Consider the following 24,794-nt stretch of genomic DNA (forward strand, 5'->3'; position numbering starts at 1 on the left):
CTATTCTGAATAGACACCCAAAAACAATTGACCCCCTTGTACTGTGGTCCTTTATTCCGCATTCATTTATTCATATATAGAAATAATGACTAGTTTAATAAACAGTGACTTAAGATCAAGTCTTAAATTGAGATGCTTTTAAAATTCAATTAGGAACTTACGAATATTTTTTTTAATGTAAATTTTCATACTATAAGACTGGCTAGGCCTCAGCTGGAGTATTGTGTTCAATTCTGGACACCACACTTTAGGAAGGATGTCAAAGCCTTAGAGAGGGTGCAGAAGAGATTTACTAGAATGGTAAGAAGGATGATGGACTTCAGTTATGTGGAGAGACTGGAGAAGCTGGGGTTGTTCTCAGAGCAGAGAAGGTTAAGGGGAGATTTGATAGAGGTGTTCAAAATCATGAATGGTTTTGATAGAGTAAATAAGGAGAAACTGTTACCAGTGGCAGAAGGGTTGGTAACCAGAGGAAACAGATTTAAGGTGATTGGCAAAAGAACCAGAGGCGATATGAGGAAACATTTTTTTACACAGCGAGTTGTTATGATGTGGAATGCACTGCCTGAAAGGGTGGTGGAAGCAGATTCAATAATAACTTTCAAAAGGGAATTGGATAAATACTTGAAGGGAAAAAAATTAGAGCTACGGGGAAGAGCAGGGGAGTGAGACTAATTTGATAGCTCTTTCAAAAGAGTCGGCACAGGCACGATAGGCTGAATGGTCTACTTCTGTGCTGTACCATACTACGATACTACTATGAACTTTTCTCTTAAAACTAGAATGTCTGTTATTGGTTTTCCACAAGTATGCTGACATTTGATGGAATTAAAAACTATATTAACCACTGTACATTTGAGGTAGTTTTGTGACCTTTTGGATTGACTACTAATAAATTTAGAAGACTACATTTAAATCAGAGTTTAAAAAGAAAGCTACTCTCTTTATCCTTATCAAAAGTTAAGCAAGCATTACTTTATTACTAACACAAATACCAGGGGCGTATCTACAACTTGTGGGGGATTTAACAACCCTTCAGTTTTCTGAGACCCAAAACTGGCTCTATCTTCCTGCAGCAATGGCCCCATCCATTCTTTAGCACCAAGACAGTGGAAAAATCCCTGCCCTTCACTAGCTCTGAAGCCTCAATCCCAGGTCCAATTGGCTGCTTGGAGTCCAAGTTGTCTGCCAAAGAGAACCACTGGATCACCGTGTTCCACTCCAGTGCACCCTCTCTTGCAGAAGAATGAGATAGCTGCACCAGCTGCAGGTTGCGAAACATCAACTGCCTTACATTTTTTACCCAGACAGCGAGCTGCAGTGACTCCTTCGCATGCACAGTCGGATCCCAAACCGACGTCAAGCCTATCAGTATTAAGTCTGACTATGAATGTGCAAGTCAGAATCCTAGTAATACTACTATTTACTGCTGTGTGAACTGATATGTGCACTGGGAATGCACCATTTCCATGACGTACAGTACAAACTCAGCAAAAGATAACAGTGCATACATACCAAAATTCATGATTTGCCTATTTCTGTATATGTAAAGTGGGTAAGTTACATGGCACAAAGTGTCCATTATAGATGAGAGCAGAGCAGGAGTTTTGGTAATGGAGGCAATATATCTGTTTGTATAGCATCTTTCAAACAAATAGTGCATGTGTCCATTATTTTCAGAAAATGTGTGCATCAGTGCTATAGTACTGTATCATTCATTAGATTTGTTTTACAACTTTTGCTGGAAGTCATCTATATGGAATCATTGATTGAGAACATATGCATATTAAACTAATTTTGCTCAACAAGGCTTGCTCTACATTTTAACCTGTATTGAACTAAACACTCAGGAATGTCACATCATTACAAAAATGTAAGCGTTAACAGTAATGGAGTAATGCAAATTATTTAATTCTGCTGTATCCAAATTTAGGCTCAACAAGACATTTTAGGCTTTAAATATTTCGTAAATCACTAAACTTATTAACTGCAACTCTTTAACATTAGGTTTTCATTAACTAAACAAAACTTATTGATCCTTTTCTGAGAGGACTAGCCTAACTTGAGGGAATAGCAGTTTCTTTCCTTCTCTGATTTAATAAACCAACCATAAACAAGATCACCTATGATGACCTGAATAAATCACACTTTAAGTAGAGGAGCTGAAGATGCTAAATAACTTAATGTAATTTGTCTAAAGTACTATTGTGCTTGGAAAAGTGTCATGCTATATTAAATGAACTAAAGTGGCAAATGAGAATGGCATGATGTGTTTACCATGATTAATCATTATTCATATTAATAGCTTCTGTGTAACCAATGGAAGTTTACACCTTTATTTTGTCATGTATTTTAATTATTATTCGATCGTAATATTCGATTGAATCCCATGTAACAATGGGAATGGAATTTATTTCCCTTCATCTTTCAGAGTCAGTCATTTCCTGTCAAAAGCTTCAATAACTGATTAATTGGCTTATGATATGCAAGGATTCCCATGAATTTTGCTTAATGATAATTAATATATTTTAATTATAGTTCAACTTATAATCAAAAAGGATAAAAACTCATTAGTACTATGACAACACATAATTATTCTTTGCATCTGAATACAACGTTTTATATCAAGTTCTCCTGAATCTGCATTATTGCATTTCCATTACATAAAAGGTAATTAGACTAGAAAGTAAAACTTAAAAGGAGACAGGAGCTATACCGGAGAGCAAGTGTAGACTCCTGGATTGGATGTTGTCTTCAAGAGGATCAAAGTCAAAGATGGAGCCAGGATCAGTGCGCCATACTTTAAATTCTTTTAGTAGAAAAGGAAAGGATATGAGAGATGCTAATAGCTTAGACAGTAAAGCCTGAGCTACATGCAGTTTTAAGCAGGTGTTTAAAAAGGCAATGCACAATTAACAGTTTTTTTCCTCATCAATTTTCCCCCTCCTTTCCTCAAGGCACTGATTTCCTACAGTTTAATGGATGCCGCACACCCTCTGGCATTTTACCCCAAGAGGTTATTATTCATGTGTCACCTTTCTCAGTTAATATTAGCAGGCTATTTGATCACATGGGAAATCATAGCCAAAACTGATCCCATTTTCATTCAATGTTTGCACACACGTATTTGCCGCAGAGTTAATGGATAGCAATCCGGAGCAGAAACCTTTGCCCATTTCCCCCTCCCTAATTCAGGGCACTGAGGCCTGTTGCAGTGTCCCTAGCACCACCTTGTTGAAATCAGCTAATTCGGCAGTCAGGATCTAGACGAGGGCCTTCTTGGTCTGTATGATTCAATGACTTACTTGAGAAACTCACTGAGCCACTGATGGAAGTATTTACAGATATTATCTTTTAACCCAATACAGTTACATATCATTTGTAAAGTACAAGAAGTATGACGCTCTTAATTGTGTGTACACATATATATTATTTAAACTGTAGGCATGATTTTGACCTGGAGCCAGGAACTCAGCGGATGGGTAGATTTTCGCATGGGAAACCCGGAAGTGAAGTAAGCACGTTGGAATCTGCGATCGCAACTCAATTGAAGGCCATTAATTTTCCTTCTGGGTTTCAGATCTCCAAGCTGCGCAGCGGGCGTACTGCGCAACCGCATGACACAATTTAAAGGGTCAATGCAAAAATGAATTTTGGAGGAGAAAGGAAGAAATAGAGGGATGGATTCAAAGAGACCAAAGGCACCACCCAGGTTTACTGATGCTTCACTGAAGTATTGCTGGGTGCATTGAGAACCAGGTGGGAGGTAATTTACCCAAGCGATGGGAAAAAGAAACCTGGTTCTGCCACCAAGGCATGGCTGGAGGTGGCAGGAGAGATGAGCAGCAGCAGCACGATGTCCAGGTCTTGGGTGCAGTGCAGGAAGCGGTTTAATGACCTGACCAGGTCAGGAAAAGTGAGTAGTTACTGATTCATCCACATCCTGTGGTGCACAACACCCCTCCCCCCCCCACTCTGTATTGGCAAGCCTACTCCAACACAAGACTCCTCGCACCCACTTAAGTGTCACTAGCAACCATCTTTCACTTTCTATGCACTTGCTCACCTCTCCATTTGTGCACTCATCACTGCCACTCACCCCAACCCTGATGCAATGTGATGCATCTGTCTGATATACAGATGCATCAGCGGGAGACTAATAGTCAGTCTCACCCAATGCACTGCATCCATCAGGTGAATACGTTTCTTCAGTCACTCGCAGGTCTGTTCTTTCGCCCCTTGTGGGAGAAGAGAGTCCAAAATGCAAGGGAGTTGGCAAGGACTAGAGGTGGACCTCCTCAAATAGTCCAGCTCACAGATGCAGAGGAGGAGACCATGGCAATAAGTGGGACATCTGCATCCCTATCCATCGGAAATGGAGAGACTGGGAACCCGCAGGTGCCTGGTGACAGAATTTAAACATCTTTCACACACTTGATGAACTTTATTTCATCAATGACTGAACTATGAGAAACCTGAATATGGCGATTGGCAAGATTGTAACTTCTCCATGATTAATTTATATCGCTTTCTATTGTCTTCCAGGGCCTACACGCGTAGAAGAAGAATGTGGCAAGATGGATGACATTGATTCCTCAGAGGACCTCTTTCCTTCCAAGGGTGCATCATCACAGGACATACAGCCATGCACCAGCGCAGATACTCGCACTTCAGTGGGTCCTGTTAGCCAGTTAGTTGGGTGATTCATAACTCACAAGTGAGCTCGAGCAGACACTGGTGGCAGGGGCAGCTGTGGAGAGTCCGCGTAGGAGAGCGCACTCCTCTCCAAGCTGTGCTCAGCTGGACACAGATGCTGAACCCCAGAAGCCATCATTCAGAAGGAAAATAATAGGAGGTACAGCTACACCTTTGCGAGGTAATGGAAAATGTGACATGCACATTCTCCACAATAGCGAAGAGGATAGAGTCGTCCAACTCCAACACTCCATTGCAGACATTCTTGCACTAGAGAGTGGCCACCCCCATGGAGCTTCAAGCACTGCTCTCAAATGAGTCTATGCAGGCCACGCCCATGGCCGTGCAGGACATATCTGCCGCATTCAACAGGATGATAGATACCTTATCCGTGGCCTTATAACATGTCACAGATGTCCACCAAGCTGCTGTCCAGCAGAGTGGTGGGAGTGATATGGTGCTGGCCTGGGAGAGGGAAAATGGCAAAAGGGGACATGGAAGTGGGAACTCCACTCAAAGCGCTCCCACGTCTCACCCTGGGTTGTATCGCTGTTGTGCCTCATTGGTGGGGTTCCTCACAGGTGTCATGATCCAAGTTTGCTAGAGGTATCCCTTGTCTCCAACAAGCCAGCCTTTAAGTCCATCTCCTGTCTGGAAGATTGGACTGATGCAAAATGAAGGAATCATGACAGCTGCCAGGGAATCTGGCACACACCTGCAGAAATCTCTTCCTGAGGTTGCACACCAGTGATGGAGTGATAGTCCTTTCGGTTTATGAAGACTCCTGGCTCATGTGGTGGTCCTCAGATTGCCACGTGTGCAATCAATTGTGTCCTGCACTTGTTGGAAGCCAGCCAGAGAGGCGAAACCCACAGCCCATTCATTCTGGGTGATGTCGTCGCGGGGGAAGTTCATGTAATCGGACGCCCTGTGAAACAACCCATCCGTCACCTGCCTTATACACTTACATGCAGACGAATGACACATCGTGGAGATGTCACCAGTGGCGCCCTGGAAGGACCCAGAGGCGAAGAAATTGAGGGTAGTGGTGACTTTAACTGCAGCGGGCAATACGTGGCCACCAGGGAGAAGCTCTTCTTCAAGGAGGCTGCTGATGTCTGCGACCACCTGGCAAGCTCAATCTGAGCCTGCGTGGGCACTGCTCCTCAGAAAGGTCCGTGAAGCTCAGCCTCTGCCTGTACACCCTCTCACGTGGGTAGTGACTCCTGTGACCTCGGCCCCTCTGTTGCTCTCCAGATCCTCTCTCTTGTGCACCTGCAGATCCCAACACAGCACTATGTGGCTGCCCTGGATTGTCATTTTCCTCCTCCTCAGATGTCCTCTGGAATACATCCATTGCACCCCCCACCCCATCCTGATCTTGTCAGTTTGAGAGGCTCCAAATTTTTGGTAAATATATTTCAACTCAAGAATGCTCAGTCTCAACAAAGAACTATCAGCCAAACATTTGCTGAGAACACAGAGATAGCTGCAATCCCATAGCTTTTATTGAGATGTGTTTAAAGGGCCAAATCAACTTCGGCTGCATCTCGCCTCCATTTCAATGGCGAGATTCAGAAGCCATGGCAAACCTGAGCAGGAGAAGTAAACTTTGTTTCTGCTTAAGAATCAATTAAAAAATACTTACCTCAAGTAGGTAAATTGCCTCAATAACAATCCACCCGCCTGCATTAATCGGGGTTGCAACTTCCGAGATTCGTCTGCGTGCGCGCACATCCAAATGTGCCCATGTTAAACTTGGAAGTGGGCGCATTGGAGCCAGGTTGCAGTCGCGCTACAAAAAAAACCAGGGCTTTTCACTACCCACCTACCCCCACCCCCCACCCAACCCACCCGTTCTTGGGGGTTAAAATTACCCCTGTATTTTGAAATCACATTTAATGCTCTTTGTTGATCTACCAATTCAGTGACATCATTATTTATCAACACGAAGCTTTTTATTATTTTTCCTTCGTTATTCATTTTGTTGAAGATATAATCCATGTGAACTTTCCCTGAGTCTATATTGCCTTTTTAAATACGATAATATGAAGAAACAACAAGATGCATAGAAAAGCTAAAACAGAGAGACTGGCAACTTCAATGCTGCTATTTGCATTGGTATTCAGTGCTCTGTGACATGCAGCTCTGCAATTTAAATATTTTAATTATTTTAATATATGTTACCTTCACCTGCATTTACATGATACCTCCTCCATATTTGGTTGTGGTCTGTCAGAGGAAGGACACACAATGCAGCATCTAAGTTCAAGGTTATTCCCACCTGTACTGTTTTTTGCAAATATCACAAAACAAAGCGGCACAAATGCCGATCTGAGTTCATATCATTTTGTTGACAGAGTCCATTTTGGTTGTTCTTTAAAAACACAAACATATGGACATGATTTTCCCCAGACCAATGGGAAAATATTTTCTTGCAAAATTCACCGAGCAATAAAGGTGGATAACAGAAGCAAAAAGTTCATTTTTATTTATTTAAAATGTGATTTTTAACGTAACATTTAATGTGTGCAGCTAGAATCATATGAGGCTATATCATGGCTTGGGTCAGGGAGCAACTTTTTGGGTGGTGACAGAGATGAGACCAACTACTATCTAGCTTCAGTGCTAGTATTAATGTTAAAAGAAGTGGATAATCAAGTGCTGCACCAGTAGTATTACCAGTAGTACCACTAATTCACCTCTGTCAACAGGCTACCATCAGTGGAGTCCAAACTGTAGCACTGCACTTGTGGTACTCAGAGATGGGCGGAACTACCATCATATGGCTATTAAAGATAGAATCACTATTAGCTTCCACCGACAAGAAAATTCCAGTTGTATACTAGTAATATGCCCTCCAATCTAAATACATATGGGCTCTATTTTTAATTGCCAATTGAATTAACTAGTCAAAATGATAATGTTTCTTACATACAGGCAAAACCATTATATAACAGTTTCAACCGAGCTAAGCAAGGAGGAAGTGAAAATAGAAAAAATCCTCCCACCCCTACATTAGTTAAACATGGGCATCATTTTGACCGGTATAATTCTGCTTCAGCCTTTTGGTCTAGATTCAATCCCACAACTTTGCAGCAGTTGACGCAATTGCTGAAGTTATTGCCAGAACTAACCATCTGTCCTAGCAAAGGTAGGAAGAACCAGAAGAAAGCTGTGTTACACTACGCAAAATACTGCGTGGAGGAAATTGCTCTAAGGTTATGTAGAGATTTTAACTGCAACACAGAATATGGACAAGCTGGCATTTTTTAAAATACCTATACATGCTTGTTTTGTCAAGGATTAATCTGGCAGTTTGATGTTATATAGAAGCAGAATGGATTACATCTCAAAAAGATAACGGCACACAATCTTTATCTAGAGATCATAAAGTAATGTATGGAGTATCAAATATTATCATTCAAGTTTTTGAAGTGATTTTTTCTGTTGTTTACCTATTAAAGTGCAACACATTTTTAATAAAAACCTCCTCACAAATGCCAAGTTTTAAAGAGCTATTAAATTACCTCCCATGATGCCAGTTCTGCTTTTCTCCATCTCCACCACATGGGGATGCACTCCTTTGTACATTGCATCACTCATAAACTGAGTGTTCTTCCTTGCTCGTTCTGTTACCAGATCATCAGATATTTGAGTGAAGCCCTTTCCCTTTGTCCTTTCAAAGTCTTCATGGTATTTAATCTATCAAAAAAAGAGAAATGATTAGTTATCGAATTCCTTGTGTTATAAACCGAATAATTAGCATTTCTCATCAAGGTCACCTTAATAAAGCATTAAAAATATTTTTTAAATTCTATTTTTTTTTTTTAAACACATTCAAAAGCAACCATGCAATCGCACATACTAATACTCAACCATACAAAGCTCCCTACCCACACATACTGCCACCAAATTGCTTCACGCATGAAACCACTCAAACTGTGTGCAGTGGATCAGATATGTGAATGTTATGTAAGCAGTGTTTGTGCCACAGAACAGACACAAGCAGCTAGGTTTTCATTTAATATTTTTATTAAGACAAATTCTTATGATCATATCCATCAAGAAAGATTTTAAGAATGCACACTCATGTTGTAGGTGTTCATTTGCCAATGTAGAGTTTTAGTACGTGGTTTCCATTAATTTACCAAAGTTCATTACCAATTGTCAAACACAGTCAGTAATAAAAGAGTTGAAGTGCCATCCTTTCTACACACTTCTTTCAGAAAGCTTGCTGCACTATACCATGGAGATATTATTTTGTGTTTCACGGACACGTCTCATTTCTGGAGTGTCTAAAAGCTGAACTGGTCTGCCTTTCATTTCCTTCAGGTCATTACTGTACAGCACCTACAGACAACAAATTAACAATATTAGGTTACAAAATGTGAGCACAGCCCTACGATACACAATAAGTTAAACCAAGCAAGAAGTAAATTGGATGTAACTAGACTTAAATAAAAGGACTGCCGGTATATTAACTAAAACATAACTTAATAAATATTAGTTTTAAACATGGTCTTAATGTCCTATTTCTAAGCATCATTACAATATGTTTATGTGAGAAAGCAAACTATTTTTGCAGGGTAGCACTATGTTCAGTAAAGACAAAGAAAAAGACAGTTAAAAACAAAAAGGATATAAGGACTTGCCGAGCTGACATTTGATTGGTTCCTCTTGGCCCGTTCCATCTCAAGAGTAACACTGACAGCGGTGCCTGTGCCAACCTGTTCTTTATATTTGACCTTGTATATAAAGTATATAAATAGTTAATCTTTTCCCATTTTCCTAGTCTAGATTAACTAAAAATTGCAATAATAAATGACTGTAATTGTTCAAAAGGATTAACATATTTAGTTAGAAATCATTTCTACTTTCCATAGCAGCGCTTATTCTGAAATGCTCCCTTTAAAATTTAATTCTATTATATAAACAAACCGAGCTGATGTTCTTCTGATTCTCTTTGACTTGTTTTAAATCGTAAGGATCTGGAACTGCTGTTCCTTGTCCAATTTCTTCTTTGTATTTTACCTAGTCAAAATAAAAATTATATAACTGTTCTATTTCAATAGGTTTAAGAATTAGTCATGCTCATTAGTCTTGGCTTAGCAATGTTAAAGTCAATGATGCATTTAATTAGACCAGTTTCTGCTGCTTATTTTTTCTAAGCAACAACTAAGCATGTGAAAATAAGTAAATATTGTAATTGTGGATCTTTACAAAACATATATTCTGCATTAAAAATAAACTGATAAACCTGGAAAAATCGCAAATCAGGCATCATCTGAAGAGTGAGAAACAGAGTTAACGACCCCAATATTAATGGGGAGGCGGGGAGGGTGCGGGGGAGCACGTTAGCCCGTGAAGAACCCGGCAAGGCTGGGGATGTGGAGACCCTGCCGATCGTAACGACCGGGCCTCATTTAAATAGCGTGCTGCAATCTCCTGCCCGACAGATGGCCAGATTAACAGCCTGGCCAGCAGGCGGGACTGTGAACGATCAGCAGGAGGACCCAGTTAGTTTGGGCGAGGGGGGGGGGGGGGGGGGAAGGAGAAGGAGGAGGAGGAGGATGGGGGGGATGCTGAGAGCTCGGGGCCGCGTTCGGGAGGGGGGTGGTCTTGCCGCGATCGGGTGGTGGGGGGGCAAGGCTTCCTTGTGAGGCCCGGAGGAGCACTCCTGCCCCTCCTGGCCCACAAGAAAACCTGAAAAATAAATTTTAAACATACCTTTTAACCCAGGATCCAGCTCCTGGCAGGTCATGCCCGACAGGGGAACCTACACTGACCGCCCACGCGCTCAGGCCTTTGATTTATATTGCAGATCAGGATCGGATGACATCATCGGACCTGATCTGCATATTTAAATCAGGACCCCGCTTCCTTCCTGCAGGTGTCCAGCTCTCCTGCTCAAATGGGCAGGTTAACATGGGGTCATGGCAGGGATCGGTGGGGGTAAGTGACTCCCATTTCAGCTGCCCCCCCCGTCCAGTTTCCGCCAGGTGGGGGCAGTTAAAATTGGGGCCAATGTTTCAGATTGATGACTTTTCATCAGAACTGATTCCCTTTCACATGATTCCATTATTCTGCATTCCTTTGTTCACAACAAAAGGATCTTCAGTTTACTTTTTTTTGATCCAAAGTGTTGTTTATGCCAGGATTAACTTGAAAAGCAAGACTTGAAAGAGCTCCTTAATCCAGGAAGCACCCTAGGAATGAGTGCACTACTCAGAAATAGAAGCAAGAGACATCTTAGAATAATTGCTCTTCTCCACAGTGTGACCAATTCTGATCAGTCAGAAAACCTCCAAAGCAGTAATTGAAATATGAAATCCAAAAAACCACATGGAAACATTAGTCAAGTGGGATGAAAAGTGCCATTTAGTAAATACCAACTCTAAAAGGGAATGAAATGTTTAAACAGTGGGGAAAACCTGAAAAACAAGAGCTGCCTGTAAGTAGCTGCCTACAAGTGGAGAATTATACAAAACAAGTCGGTTTCATTTTCTCCCCCTATACCTCACCCCAAAATTGTGGTCACTAAATAAGAGAAGCCACTTTTGAAGCAATAGGCAAAACAGAAATTTTGGATTGAGTAAACATATAGTTGATTTAGATTAAGAAATCTGAGTAAATAGCTTTAAAATGTATTACAAATATTTTGTCAAAGGGGCAATTTCCATTTATTGTTCAAACAGATCTACCCTTGGCCATGTTACACATGTTTACCAGCAGGAGTAACCAGTGGCTGAATTTTCAGGCCTCCCACTCACCAGTAATGGGCAATAGCACCCCGAAAATAGTGGGCAATGAGTTACAGCTCCATTGCCGCCACCGTCGTGGCCACGGCAATGTTTCTCTAGGCCTACCACTGGCTAGCACGAGTGGCCCCGATTCAGGCAGTAGGACCATTTAAAATGCTACTTGGGTCCTAGGACCCCAATTGCCATTGTTGGACTGAGCCGGGTGGACCATGGGCCGTGCATGCTCCGGCCAGCATTAGGTGGTGGTCCAGCCAAAGAGGAGCCTAGAGGAGCAGGTCTGCTCCTCTAAGCTCCACAAACCCAGCCTGGGCCGCTGCCACACCCCCTCCTCCTGCTCCCTGCAGATCAGGGCCGGGCCATTGGATATCATGATGGCCTGGAAGCAATGGTCCGCCCTGGGGCGCTCGGTTTCCAGCTACAGACTGCCAGCCCAATGCAAATGAGGCCCGGTCCTCAAAATGGACCAAGCCTCCCAGCGGGACTACCAGGTGCCCAGCCAGCCGCCCGGACTCTGTTCCGAAGGAAATTCCAACCCCAGGAGTAGTGTTACCATCAGTAATAGCTGCAGTTTATGCCTGGCATTAGCAGTAAAATGGCAAATGCTAACTAACATTCAATGTTCCAAATCTTTGGGCGGGGATGACGATTATATCAACCTGACAACCAATTCCCAAATTGCCCTTTTTCCTGGCAGTGCTACCAGCAGTCGAAGCTGGTTTTGTCATGGTAGATAACAGCAGTTCCCTGGGAATTTACAAGCATGGCTACAGCCTGGTGTTCAGACAGGAATCCAGCTGTGGATGACAGAATGTTTTGACAATCCAAAAGCAAAGCTTTTAAAAAGCAAAACACTCACTGAGTGGCAGCCTGATTATACACTTACAATGGTCAAGAAAAAAAATAGCACTTCAGTGCATAATGAATCTTTAACAAATAATTTGCTATGGATATTTAGAATGTCTGCTTTATTCAACACAGTATTTAGAATTTCTGTATTTTTACACAGCTTTGTTTTGTATTTTGATTTAGAATAGGGATAAAAAATACTTCATCCACTGGTCTTTGAGAATGCTTTGATTTGTTAAAATGATTAGAAAACGTCTAATATATAAGAACCAGCCCTGCAGTACTGAAGAAGGAATTAATGCTTTCACCTTGTCTCATAATAGCTAGAATTTGGCTGGGCCAATAAGAGTTTTCTATTGCATTGGTCAGATCAGTATTTAACATTTTTAGAAGTTTAATAGCATTGATGTCTGGCAGGATAGCTTCTATCTGTAGAACATATGTTGCCTGCTGATGTAATTCCCAGCAGGCAGGAGATCATGGGCCAGATCTTGCTGGAGCGAGGCATCTTGTGGCATACACCGTTAGACTTTTTCCTGTATCCTTCAGCTCAAAAATATTTTGCTGGAAGTGAGAGGGCAACGGGATATCTAGGACCTTAGTGAACTGCGGGCCTAACGGTGTATCTCCTTACCCAATGAGATTTAAGGATTCAGAAAGAAACAGAGGAACGACGAAGAAGGAGGGTGAATTAGAATCAAATCAGATACAAAAAGAGAAATAAAGAGACAGAAAGGAAAAGAAAGAAAGAAAGAGAGATTAATATTTTAAATTTAAATCTCTATGAAGAATTTACTACATGCGGGAATGAGATTGAACACTTTAAACTGTTCTCTTTGTGAGCCAGAGAGGTTGATTGGCATTGCATTAACAATTATCACTTTGGTAAAAAGGTACGTACGCTCTTAATCACCAGCCCTAGCTTTCTGTGGCGAGTTTAATGGGCAATTAATGTGCAAATCCAGCAAGTTCTTAAAATCAAGGTGGAGGCTAAGGGCGAGATGCTGTTTGTGCAAAGCAAACGGTGGAGCGGCGTAAATCGACCAGCAAGTTCTGGAGATTCGCAACTCTCAGTGTTTCTCTTTATCCCCTGAATTTGCACATTAATAACGGTGTGTATCGTTAAAATGCCGTTATTCTTCCAGCAAGATTTGGCCCCATAACATTGAACTAACTTCATATGTGGCACAATAAATGACTAACTCAACCATCTTGAGCTCACTGGATGAAGAAAAGTATGATGGGTTCACTTTCAATTACCAAAACAATGCAAAGGAAGTATTATCATTTGTATTTTGTATACATTATTCTTCACCCCATTAAGCCCCATTTACACAAATAATTATAATTAATACTTAGCCTGACACAGTTGTTCATTTTCTTAATAAGGCAAGGACAAAACAAACAAAGGAGTACAGGTAGGAGGGGGAAGGGAAGAAGGAAAAATTAGTTATTAAACCAACTCACCACACTAATATTCTGCTGATTTTCTTTAACACGTTTCATTTCTGGAGTTTCTTTTACTGCTGTACCAGTACCTACTTCCTCCTTATACAGCAACTTTAATAAAAAAAATATTTTAACAAAAGGGAAGGAATATTATCACCAGTAAGGCACAGTTTTCTTATTCTGTGTGTATTCTAAGAGATTTTATGACTGTGCATTGATGGTTTGATTAGCTGAGAAGAACTTCTGCAGCACATACACTAATTGAGCTCTAAACTAAATATTATCATCTGAGCAGTGCTCTGAAATGATATAGGAACATAGGAATAGGAGTAGGCCATTTAGCCCCTCAAACCTGTTCCGTCATTCAATGAGATCATGGCTGATCTGTGACCTAACTCCATATACCCACCTTAGCCCCATATCCCTTAATACCTTAGGTTAACAAAAATCTATCAATCTCAGATTTAAAATTATCAATTGAGCTAGCATCAACTGCTATTTGCAGAAGAGAGTTCCAAGCTTCTACCATCCTTTGCATGTAGAAGTGTTTCCTAACTTTACTCCTGAAAGTCCTGGCTCTAATTTTCTAGGCTATGTTCCCTAGTCCGAGACTCCCCAACCAGCGGAAATAGTTTCTCTCTATCTACCCTATCCGTTCCCCATAATATCTTGAAAACTTTGATCAAATCATCCCAATCATCAAATTCCAGAGAATACAACCATTTCAGTTTGCCTAACTCCTTTGATTTTACCAGTTACGATAGGGAAAATATATAGGACAATGCCTCATAGCCTGCAGCATGTTTTGAGGCAGTGGCACATCAAGAGATTGAAACTATGTCATAACCCATGATAGCAAAATTGTGGATTTATTGGCATCAGCCAAACCCGAAGATGAGTAACTACCTTGGGCACATTGCAGGCTCTGCTATTATGTGTAAATGCATAGCAACACAGTGATTGAGTTCCATTTACTGTTTTCAGTTTTCTTTTCTTCAGTGGGGTGTCATCACAGGCAGTAAGCTCCTCACATGATTTCAAAAGCAATACCGTGTCATGATTTAGCAAGCAGTTATATCAGCACTTATTTATTGACTGATACAGGGGGAATATTGCAGCTTCCATAGCAGGCCCCAAACGGCCAGGAAATGAAAGATGCCATAATTCTGATCTTCACCAACAAGCAGGATCTGCCAGATGTCATGAAATGTTCATGTGATTCAGGAAAAATTGGGAATGACCAAGAATAGCTGAGATTGACCAGAATAAGGAATATAATACAAGACTGCCTGACATTATTACTTACATTTATTTTTATATAATATTCCTTTTAATCTGACTATTGGTCACATATTAGGGGTAGAAATTGGTTATGGTCCATTTTCAGGCCCATAACGAGTGGTGCATCACCAGCGCATGACCTAACCAGGAGGCCCAAGGCCGGCCCAAAATTGAGCTCTAAACTATCTGAGCAGTTTCAATAATTTAGGTGAACTGCCAGCTCTTGTCGTGCCTTCGCAGTCAGCTTGTCCATGTTGAAGCAATGGATATCGGGCACTTGCCTTGCTGGCAGCAGCCTGAAGGCAAGTCCCAGGAGAGGCAGGGTGGAGAGGTGGGCGAGTTCTGTGGAGTAAAAATAACTTACGTTGCTAAACTTCCTATAGTTTTCTTTGGCAAGACGGATTTCCGGTGTTTCATTTACAGTTATTACCTTGCCTTTAAGCAACTGTAAATCTGCTGTGTACTCCAGCTATAACACAAAGAGAAATGGGTTAAATTGGTGGAGAAATACCAATGAAAAAAATAATTAGGGTATTTTTTGCATTACGTGACATTTAATGACCTACAGCTGCCAGCGAGTTAAGATAATCAAATCACAACTACAATTATTGAAGCCCATGGGATTAAAGGGGCAGTGACAGTGTGAATATGAAATTGACTGCGAGACAGAAAGCAGATTGAACGGTTATTTTTCAGACTAGAGAGAAGTATACAGTGGTGTCCCCCCAGGGGTCAGTATTAGGACCGCTGCTCTTTTTGATATATATTAATGACCTGGACTTGGGTAAAGTTTGCAGAAGACACAAAGCTTGGAAATGTTGTGAACAGTGAGGAGGGTAGTACAAAACTTCAGGAGGGCATAGACAGACTGGTGAAATGGGCAGACATGTGGCAGTTGAAATTTAATGCAGAGAAGTGTGAAGTGTTGCATTTTGGAAGGAAAAAATGATGAGAGGCAGTACAAACTAAATAGTACAATTTTAAAGGGGGCTTAAATGCACAAATCTGTGAAGGTGGCAGGACAAGTTGATAAAGCTGTTAAAAGAGCACACAGGATCCTTGGTTTATAAACAGCGGCATAGAGTACAAAATCAAGGAAGTTATGCTAAATCTTTATAAATCACTGGTTAGACCTCAGCTAGAGTATTGTGTCCAATTCCGGGCACCACACTTTAGAAAGGACATCAAGGCCTTGGAGAGGGTGCAGGTGAGATTTACTAGAATGGTACCAGGGATGAGGGGTTTCAGTTATCTGGAAAGACTGGTATTGTTCTCCTTAGAGCAGAGAAGGTTAAGTATCCAAATTTAATAGAGCTGTTCAAAATTATGAGGGATTTTGATACAGTAGATAGGGAGAAACTGTTTCCACTGGCTAAAGGATCGGTAACCAGAGGACACAGATTTAAAATAATTGGCTAAAAAGCCAGGGTGGAGATGAGGAGAATTTTTTTTTACTCAGCAAGTTACTCATCTGGAATGCATTACCTGAAAGGGTGGTGGAAGCACATTCAATGGTAACTTTCAAAAGAAAATTGGATCTCTACTTAAAAAGGAAAAATTTGCAGAGCTATGGGGCAAGAACATGGGAGTGGGACTAATTAGTAGCTCTTTCAGAGATCCTGCACAGGCACAATGGGCCAAATGGCCTCCTGTGCTGTATGATTTGATGTATCCAAATGAGTAGGAAATTAAATAGTGAAATCCTATTCAAGGTTAACTATGGGTTATTAAAAATTGTGGGAGCGACACAGCCTGCTGGTTAACACTGTTGATTAAAATGTGGGCTTTTTGTCCCACAGGTGGTTTATGGGGTACAGTGACCTAGTGATTATCGTACTGAACCAGCAATCCAGAGGTTGGGAGTTTAAATCGCACCATGTACAATTTGGGAAGTTGAATTCATCTCGCTACCAAACCTTCTCAACTTGGCACCAAACCAGATAAAATAGCCATGAAAGATGCTGGATTACTGTAAAAACTCAACTAGTTCACTAATGTCATTCAGGGAGGGGAACCTCCCACCCCTAACTGGTCTGGCCTATGTGTGCCTTCAGTCCCACACTACATGGTTGACTCTTAATGTCCCAAGGGCAACTGGGGGTGGGCAATAATTGCGGCTTCACCAGCATCGCCCACATCCCAGAATAAATATATATTTAAAAAAAATACAGTGAGACACACCAGAATCTCTTTCCTCAGTTTCAGTGCAAAGATCAAAAGTAAGGCTCCCAGGAGCAGCAACAAGATCAGCAGAGATAACAACAGGCTGGCTCGTGCAATATGGTGGGAGGGTTTGATGACAAGTTGGGAAGGTTCGGTAGCAAAGTTCATGGAGACATGCAAATACCCAATATAAGATTCTAAAAATAGTGATGGGAAATCATTGGTCTGGGAATGTGTGACGGCAAGTCAGAAGAACTAGGAATGAAGCAAGTGTGCAAGAGTCTTTTCCTAATCTTGCAAGATTCAATGGCCATTAAAAAGTATAAGTTTGGAAATCTCATGAGGGTATAGTAAAAAAAATTGCAAAAACCAGAATAGTGTCCTAGCCTATTTTAAACCTCTACTCTTTACATAAGGTTTGAGCATTGCACATACACCAGCAATACCATCATGGAAAATCTGAACTTCCGTATCCACTTTTCATCTGATGAAACCCTATGTATGGCCTCCAAAGTTTTTTGAATCTCTCCCTTAGATAAGTCCTTCTCCTTAATGTCCCCCTCCCCATCCTCTGTGTGCCTGTGTTTCTCTTTTTGTCCCCACTACTTATGAGAGCAATACAGAACTATAAGCAGTGCAATCACCATATCATCAGGTTGCTTGAGTTGTTAATGTTCAACAGAGTAAGCATACTTTTTTTTACTAATTAGATTCCCTTTCCAACAGTTGTTTTCAGGTCATCGTTAGTAAACGTGCGCTGCCATGTTAAAGCTACAATGGAATTTACAAACAGGCATTAATACTATTCAAAGTGATCTTACTGCATGTTTTATTATGTATAAAACATAAGAACAGGAGACGACCGTTTAGCCCTTCGAGCCTGTTCCGTCATTCAATGTGATCATGGCTGATCTGTGACCTAACTCCATATACCCACCTTAGCCCCATATCCCTTAATACCTTTGGTTAACAACAATCTATCCATCTCAGATTTAAAATTAACTGAACTAGCATCAACTGCCATTTGCAGAAGAGAGTTCCAAACTTCTATCACCCTTTGCGTGTAGAAATGTTTTCTAACTTCACTCCTGAAAGTCCTGGCTCTAATTTTTAGGCTATGTCCTCTAGTAATAGACTCCCCAACCAGCGGAAATAGTTTTTCTCTATCTACCCTACCAGCTCCTCTTAATATCTTGAAAACTTCAGTCAAATCACCCCTTAATCTTCTAAATTCCAGGGAATGCAACCCTAGTTTGTGTAATATCCCCTCGTAATTTAATCCTTGGAATCCAGGTATCATTCTACTAAATCTACGCTGCACTCCCTCCAAGCCCAATATATCCTTCCTAAGGTGCAGTGCCCAGAACTGAACACAGTACTCCAGGTGCGGTCTAACCAGGGCTTTGTGTAGCTTTAGCATAACTTCTACCCTCTTGTATTCTAGTCCTCTAGATATAAAGGCCAACATTCCATTAGCCTTTTTGATTATTTTCTATACCTGTCCATGACATTTTAATGATCTATATACGTGGACCCCTAAGTCTCTTTAGACCTCCATTGTTTCGAGCTTTTCACTATTTAGAAAGTCCTCTGATCTATCCTTTTTAGGTCCGAAGTGGATGACCTCACACTTGCCTACAATGAAATCCATTTGCCACAGTTTTGGCCATTCACTTAATCTATTAATATCTCTCTAATTTTATGCTTCCATCTACACTGCTTACAATGCTGCCTATCTTTGTGACATCGGCAAACTTGGATAAGTGGCTCTCTCTATCCAGTCATCTAAGTTGTTAATAAATAAATACAGTGAATAGTTGAGGCCCCAACACAGATCCCTGTGGGACACCACTAGTCACACATCCTGCCAATTTGAGTACCTGCACATTATCCCTACTCTCTGTCTCCTGCACTCAGCCAATTTCCTAACCAGGTCAATAATTTGCCCTTAATTCCATGAGCTTCAACTTTGGCTAATTTATCGAATACCTTCTGGAAGTCCGTATAAACAACACCCTGTTCACTACTTTAATCACCTCTTCAAAAAAATTCAATCAGGTTCATCAGGCATGACCACCCATAACAAATCCATGCTGGCTCTCTCTGATCAGCTGAAAATTTTCAAGATGTTCAGTCACTCCATCCTCAATTATAGGCTCTAGTAATTTCCCAACAGATGTTAGGCTAACTGGTCTATAATTCCCTGGTTTCCCTCTCTCACCTTTCTTAAATAGCAGAGTGAATTGTGCAACTTTCCGATCTAAAGGAACGGTTCCTAAATCGAGTGAACTTTGGAAGATTATAGTTAGGGCTTCTGCAATGTTCTCACCTACTTCCTTTAAAACCCTGGGATGGAAATCAGGAAGTTCTGGGGATTTGTCACTCTTTAGTGCCATTATTTTGTTCATTACTGTTAAATTTGCTTACGTTAATCATGGTGAGTCCCCGTCCCTGATTCAAAATTAGTTTCCTTGGGGTGTCCAGTATGCTATCCTCTTCCTCTACTGTGAATACTGACGCAAATCAATTATTTAACACGTCCATCATTTCTTTATTTTCATTTACAGTATCACCATTATCAGTTTTAAGGGGTCCATATTGCTCTTGACCACCCTCTTTTTCCTAATATAATTGTAAAAATGTTGCATTGATTCTGATGTCCCTTGCGAGTTTCTTTTTGTACTCCCTTTTTGTAGCTGTTACTTTCTCCATACTATAGAGATGTTCATGAGGTGGTTTTATTTTATTTTTGAACAATTTTTTGGTTGGTGGCAGGTGTTTTATTGGATGCAAACCAGGATCCTATGATTAGTTCAAATCATATTATTCAAAGTGCTAAGCAGTACATAATTGGAACTAAAAATAATTTTAAAAATTAAAATACACTTTGAAAGGGATACACCATAATCAGCTCTTGACTTTATCACCTCACATTTAGATATACTTATTATTTTTCACTGCTGTTGCCGGAAGGACAGAGAGGTAGGTGAGTCACTTTGAAGGTCAGAAGCATATGCTTAGCAATCCAAGGCTGCAACCAAATCAATTCTCTGTGACAGGCTTGGTAATTCAATACTGAATCAGACAGATCTGCAGTACGCCAGAGTACTGTTGGTGACTGACCAATCGGCCTAGTCGACCTGGAGTGGCATAACTGTCCCTGGTACCTGGGAGTGATCCTATTTTGCTTCAGATAATCCTGAAATCCAATGCCCTAATGAGCAAGGTGCTCCTAGCCGGAAAAGCAGTGGGAAGCTCACCAGTGGTCTGTACTGTTAGACTTCATGGTTTTAGCCAGTTAAACTTCAGCAATGCCCCTAAGCACACTTGGGGACCTTGTCAACCTGTGCCTAAGTTCTCTGCTTCGGGAGAGGGCGGGGTGGGGGGGGGGGGGGGTAGGAACCTGGACCAGACATTTAGAAGGGAGAAATTCAGAGGAAAAGTGGCACACTTTCAGGAATGCACAAGACCCCGATATGCATATTTAAGGAATCTCCCTCTAGAAACAGACAGGCGCACTGCTCACCCATTTACAGACCCAACTGAATACTGCATTAAGCAGGCCTTGGGGTCAATGGGGTGACTGTGGTGCCTCACCCCCTCCCCCCATCTAATTTACAACTTCTGGACACCCATTTTTTGAGCGGGAAACAGGCAGATATAAATATATTTGCAACAAACAGGTGGTCAGAGAAATAGTGGGATAACTGAAGGATTCCAAAGGGGCCATAATATCTGTTGGTCAAACTATGCCAAATATTTTGAATGAATTCTTTTTGTCTGTGGCTACGGAGAAAACCTTAGACACCTTCCTACTGTTCTAGGGCCACAATGAAGAGGTTAAGGAAAGTAGGTGTAACCAAGAAATGTGTGTTGGACAGACTGACAGCTTTGAAATAAGCCAAGTTCCTAAGTCTTGTTGAATTGTACACGAGTGTACTTAAGAAAGTAGCTAATGAAAATGTACATGTTCTAGTGGGAAGGTTAAGGGCATCCTTTGAAACAGGGAATATTCTGGAGGACAGGAGAAAAGGGAATGTGATGCAAATCAATAAAAAGAGGCAAAGATAACTGAGGGAAATACAGGTCGGTCAGCCTGACGTTCACAGTAAGGAAAATAGCAAAATTACTGGATGACTGCCTGAAAGAACAAATGAACCGCCTGGGATAAATAAAACTATAAGAGGAAGCCAACATGGCTTTATGGGAGGGAGATTACGCCCGACAAATCTCTAAGAAAATAACAAACCTTGTCGACAAAATCTATCGATCTGTTTTGAAAATGTCAATTGATCCAGCATCCACAGCCTTATACAATGCACTGATCCAGTGCCAGGAGCTCAGTGTACAATTTTATTCACCGCAATGTGAGAAAGACTTCCAGGATTCGAAAGAATGCAGAGAAGGGCCGCTAACTTGACAGCTGAGACAAGCCACCCGAGTTATGAGGAAAGTCTACAGAAGCTGGGAATGTTAACACTGGAAAAGAGAAGGCTCTGGGGTGATCTTATAGAAATTGGGGGAACAGAGTTCCAGATTTCCACTACCCTTTGAGCAATAAAATGCTTCGTGATTTCACTCCTAAATGACCTTGCTCTAATTTTAAGATTAAGATTATGCCCCCTTGTCCTGGATTCCCCCACCAGAGGAAATAGTTTCACTGTATCTACCCTATTGAATCGCTTTATCATTTTAAACACCTCAATTAGATCACCCCTCAAACTTCTAAATTCAAGGGAATACAAACCCAGCTTATGCAACCTGACCTCATAATTTAACAAAGAGAATCTTTGCCTATGCAGACAAAAGAACAAAGCACAAATCTCAGAGTTATTCTGAATTTATACAATGCACTGATCCAGTGCCAGGAGCTCAGTGTACAATTTTATTCACCGCAATGTGAGAAAGACTTCCAGGATTCAAAAGAATGCAGAGAAGGGCCGCTAACTTGACAGCTGAGACAAGCCACCCGAGTTATGAGGAAAGTCTACAGAAGCTGGGAATGTTAACACTGGAAAAGAGAAGGCTCTGGGGTGATCTTATAGAAAGAGTCAAAATCCTAAAGGGTATAAACAAGATAAATATCAATATGTTTAGCATAGTCATAGTTTCCACAACAAAAGGGAAAAGTCTTAAACATGGATCAGAGAGAGGGTGAAAAGGCAATTTAGATTTAATAGTTATATATACTGGCTGGTGAATGTGTGGAATGGATTGCCCTAGGGAGACAGTGGGGGCTAATTTTATCAGCATCTTCAATAGAACCTGCAGAAAAAAAATATAGGGTTATGACAAGTATCATTGTGTATGATATTTTCTGGCTACTAGCACCTGCCAGATGGACAGTAATGATCTATTCCAGTCCTGTAATTTTCTACATTCCCATGTCTACATTTGGATTTTTCAATACTTTGGTTTAGTTTATAAGTATGGTGATGGTTTAAATGCATGTTAAACAATCCGTTACCTCAAAATAGACTGGCAGCTAACATAAGAGGGAATCCAAAAGTCATGTATAGGCACATAAATAGTAAATGGGTAGTAAGAGGAGGGGTAGGGCCGATTGGGGACCAAAAGGAGACATATGCATGGAGGCAGAGAACATGGCTGAGGTACTAAATGAGTACTTTGCATCTGATGATAAAAAAATTGGCCCTGTGGTTGATAGTGAGAAGAAAAGCTGTAGACTGCAGGAAGACACCAATGGGCTGGTCAGGCTGGCAGAAAAGTAGCAAATGGAATTCAATCCGGAGAAATGAGAGATAATGCATTTGGGGAGAGCAAACAAGGCAAGGGAATACACAATAACTGAGAGGTGTAGGGGACAGAGGGACCTTGGAGTGCATGTTCACAGATCCCTGAAGGTAGCAGGACAGGTAGAGAAGGTGGTTAAGGCATACGTAAGGATCGGCCTGGCCACGCTGCCACGGAACGCTCCGTCCAGTTGGACCGTTCTGCCCCACCTGTCCTTCGTCGAAAAGTTTATGCAAAAAAACCTTTGACCACAAGGCGATCAGCGAGTGGTCCGCACGTAACGTCCTCGTGACCCTGAGGGAAAAGGAGATGGTGGATCCTGTTGGTTGTTTCCCTGAGCAGGCTGTCGATGTCATTTGGCAGAACGCCTCATCGCCAGAGCTTTCAAACAAGCATCAAGACATAGCTTGGCTGGTGGTGAGAAGGGTCCTTCCCATCAGATCCTTCATGCACTCACGGAGTCTCAGCGCCACATTGTGCTGTCCCTGAGGAGGCTGCAGTGCAGACGAGACCGTCACCCACCTCCTTCTGGAATGTGCCTTTGCAAAGGAGGTCTGGAGAGGTGCAGTGGTATCTGTCCAGGTTCGTCCCGAGCAGTTCCGTAACACAGGACTCTGCTCTACGAGCTGTTCTCGGGGACGCACACCGAGACGGACATCAACTGCCGCTGGAAGACCATCAACTCGGTGAAAGATGCCTTTTGGTCTGCCCGAAACTTGCTGGTCTTCCAGTGCAAGGAGCTGTCCTCGACCAAGTGTTGCAGACTGGCACATTCCAAGGTCCAGGACTACGTGCTCAGGGACCAACTGAGGCTGGGTGTGGCCGCCACAAAGGCTCTGTGGGGAAAGGCAAATGTTAAGAGCCTTCCCACCATTGTACACCGAGGGGCTGCAATCAGGGAAAAACCCCTCGGGCAGAATGTAAGATTCAAATTGATGTAATGTACCTGTAATGAATCTGTAATCAATAATCTGTATTGAGTGTAATGCAATGAGGCACCCTAGACTGCCATGAACTGTAATTATGTACAATGTGTTCATTGAACTGTACTTGATGTAACCTGCAAATTGTATAATCTGTATTGTGTACATTTGGAATGTGATATGACAACTGTATTGTATATATTGCTGCAAATTTTATGAATAAAGCATATTTTTTTAAAAATGGGATACTTTCCTTTATTAGCCGAGGCATAGAATATAAGAGCAAGGAAGTTATGCTAGAATTGTATAAAACACTTGTTAGGCCACAACTTGAGTACTACGTACAGTTTTGGTCATCACATTACAAGAAAGATGTGATTGCCCCAGAGAGGGTACAGAGGAGATTTACGAGGATGTTGCCAGGACTGGAGAAATTTAGCTATGAGAAAAGATTGGATAGGCTGGGGTTGTTTTCTTTGGAACAAAGGAGGCTGAGGGGAGATTTAATTGAGGTATATAAAATTATGAGGGGCCTAGATAGAGTGGATAGGAAAGACATATTTCCCTTAGCAGAGAGGTCAATAACCAGGGGGCATAGATATAAAGTAATTGGTAGAAGGATTAGAGAGGAGCTGAGGAGAAATATTTTTACCCAAAGGGCGGTAGGGGTCTGGAACTCACTGCCTGAAAGAGTGGGAGGCAGAAACCCTCATCACATTTCAAGTGCATATCCATTTACTTGGATATGCACTTGAAGTGCCATAACCTACAAGGCTACGGACCAAGAGCTGGAAAGTGGGATTAGGCATAATAGCTCTTCTTCAGCCGCCACAGACATGATGGGCCGAATGGCCACCTTCTGTGCCGTAAATCTCTGTGATTCTATCTGACATGCTGCCAAAGTCACAGTAAAAGAGGA

The 24,794-nt window shown here is 41.6% G+C and overlaps 1 protein-coding gene across 10 annotated transcripts in view; it reads right to left on the reverse strand.

Annotated features, from left to right (window-relative positions):
* The window catches only part of nebl (nebulette), a 352,049-nt gene that overhangs the window by 15,794 nt on the left and 311,461 nt on the right, over nucleotides 1-24,794 (reverse strand). For 5 of the 10 annotated variants that reach the window (XM_068007096.1, XM_068007097.1, XM_068007095.1 and 2 more), the window contains 7 exons: nucleotides 15,400-15,504; nucleotides 13,773-13,865; nucleotides 9,637-9,729; nucleotides 9,351-9,443; nucleotides 8,944-9,048; nucleotides 8,226-8,400; nucleotides 2,717-2,809 (listed from right to left, as the gene is read on the reverse strand). In XM_068007096.1, coding sequence (XP_067863197.1) covers nucleotides 2,717-2,809; nucleotides 8,226-8,400; nucleotides 8,944-9,048; nucleotides 9,351-9,443; nucleotides 9,637-9,729; nucleotides 13,773-13,865; nucleotides 15,400-15,504 — 757 coding nt within the window. The remainder of the gene's footprint in view (nucleotides 1-2,716; nucleotides 2,810-8,225; nucleotides 8,401-8,943; nucleotides 9,049-9,350; nucleotides 9,444-9,636; nucleotides 9,730-13,772; nucleotides 13,866-15,399; nucleotides 15,505-24,794) is intronic. The other 5 variants (XM_068007100.1, XM_068007094.1, XM_068007098.1 and 2 more) reach the window with 4 other exon arrangements.

Source organism: Heptranchias perlo, chromosome 2, assembly GCF_035084215.1.
Source record: "Heptranchias perlo isolate sHepPer1 chromosome 2, sHepPer1.hap1, whole genome shotgun sequence".
Taxonomy (NCBI): domain Eukaryota; kingdom Metazoa; phylum Chordata; class Chondrichthyes; order Hexanchiformes; family Hexanchidae; genus Heptranchias; species Heptranchias perlo.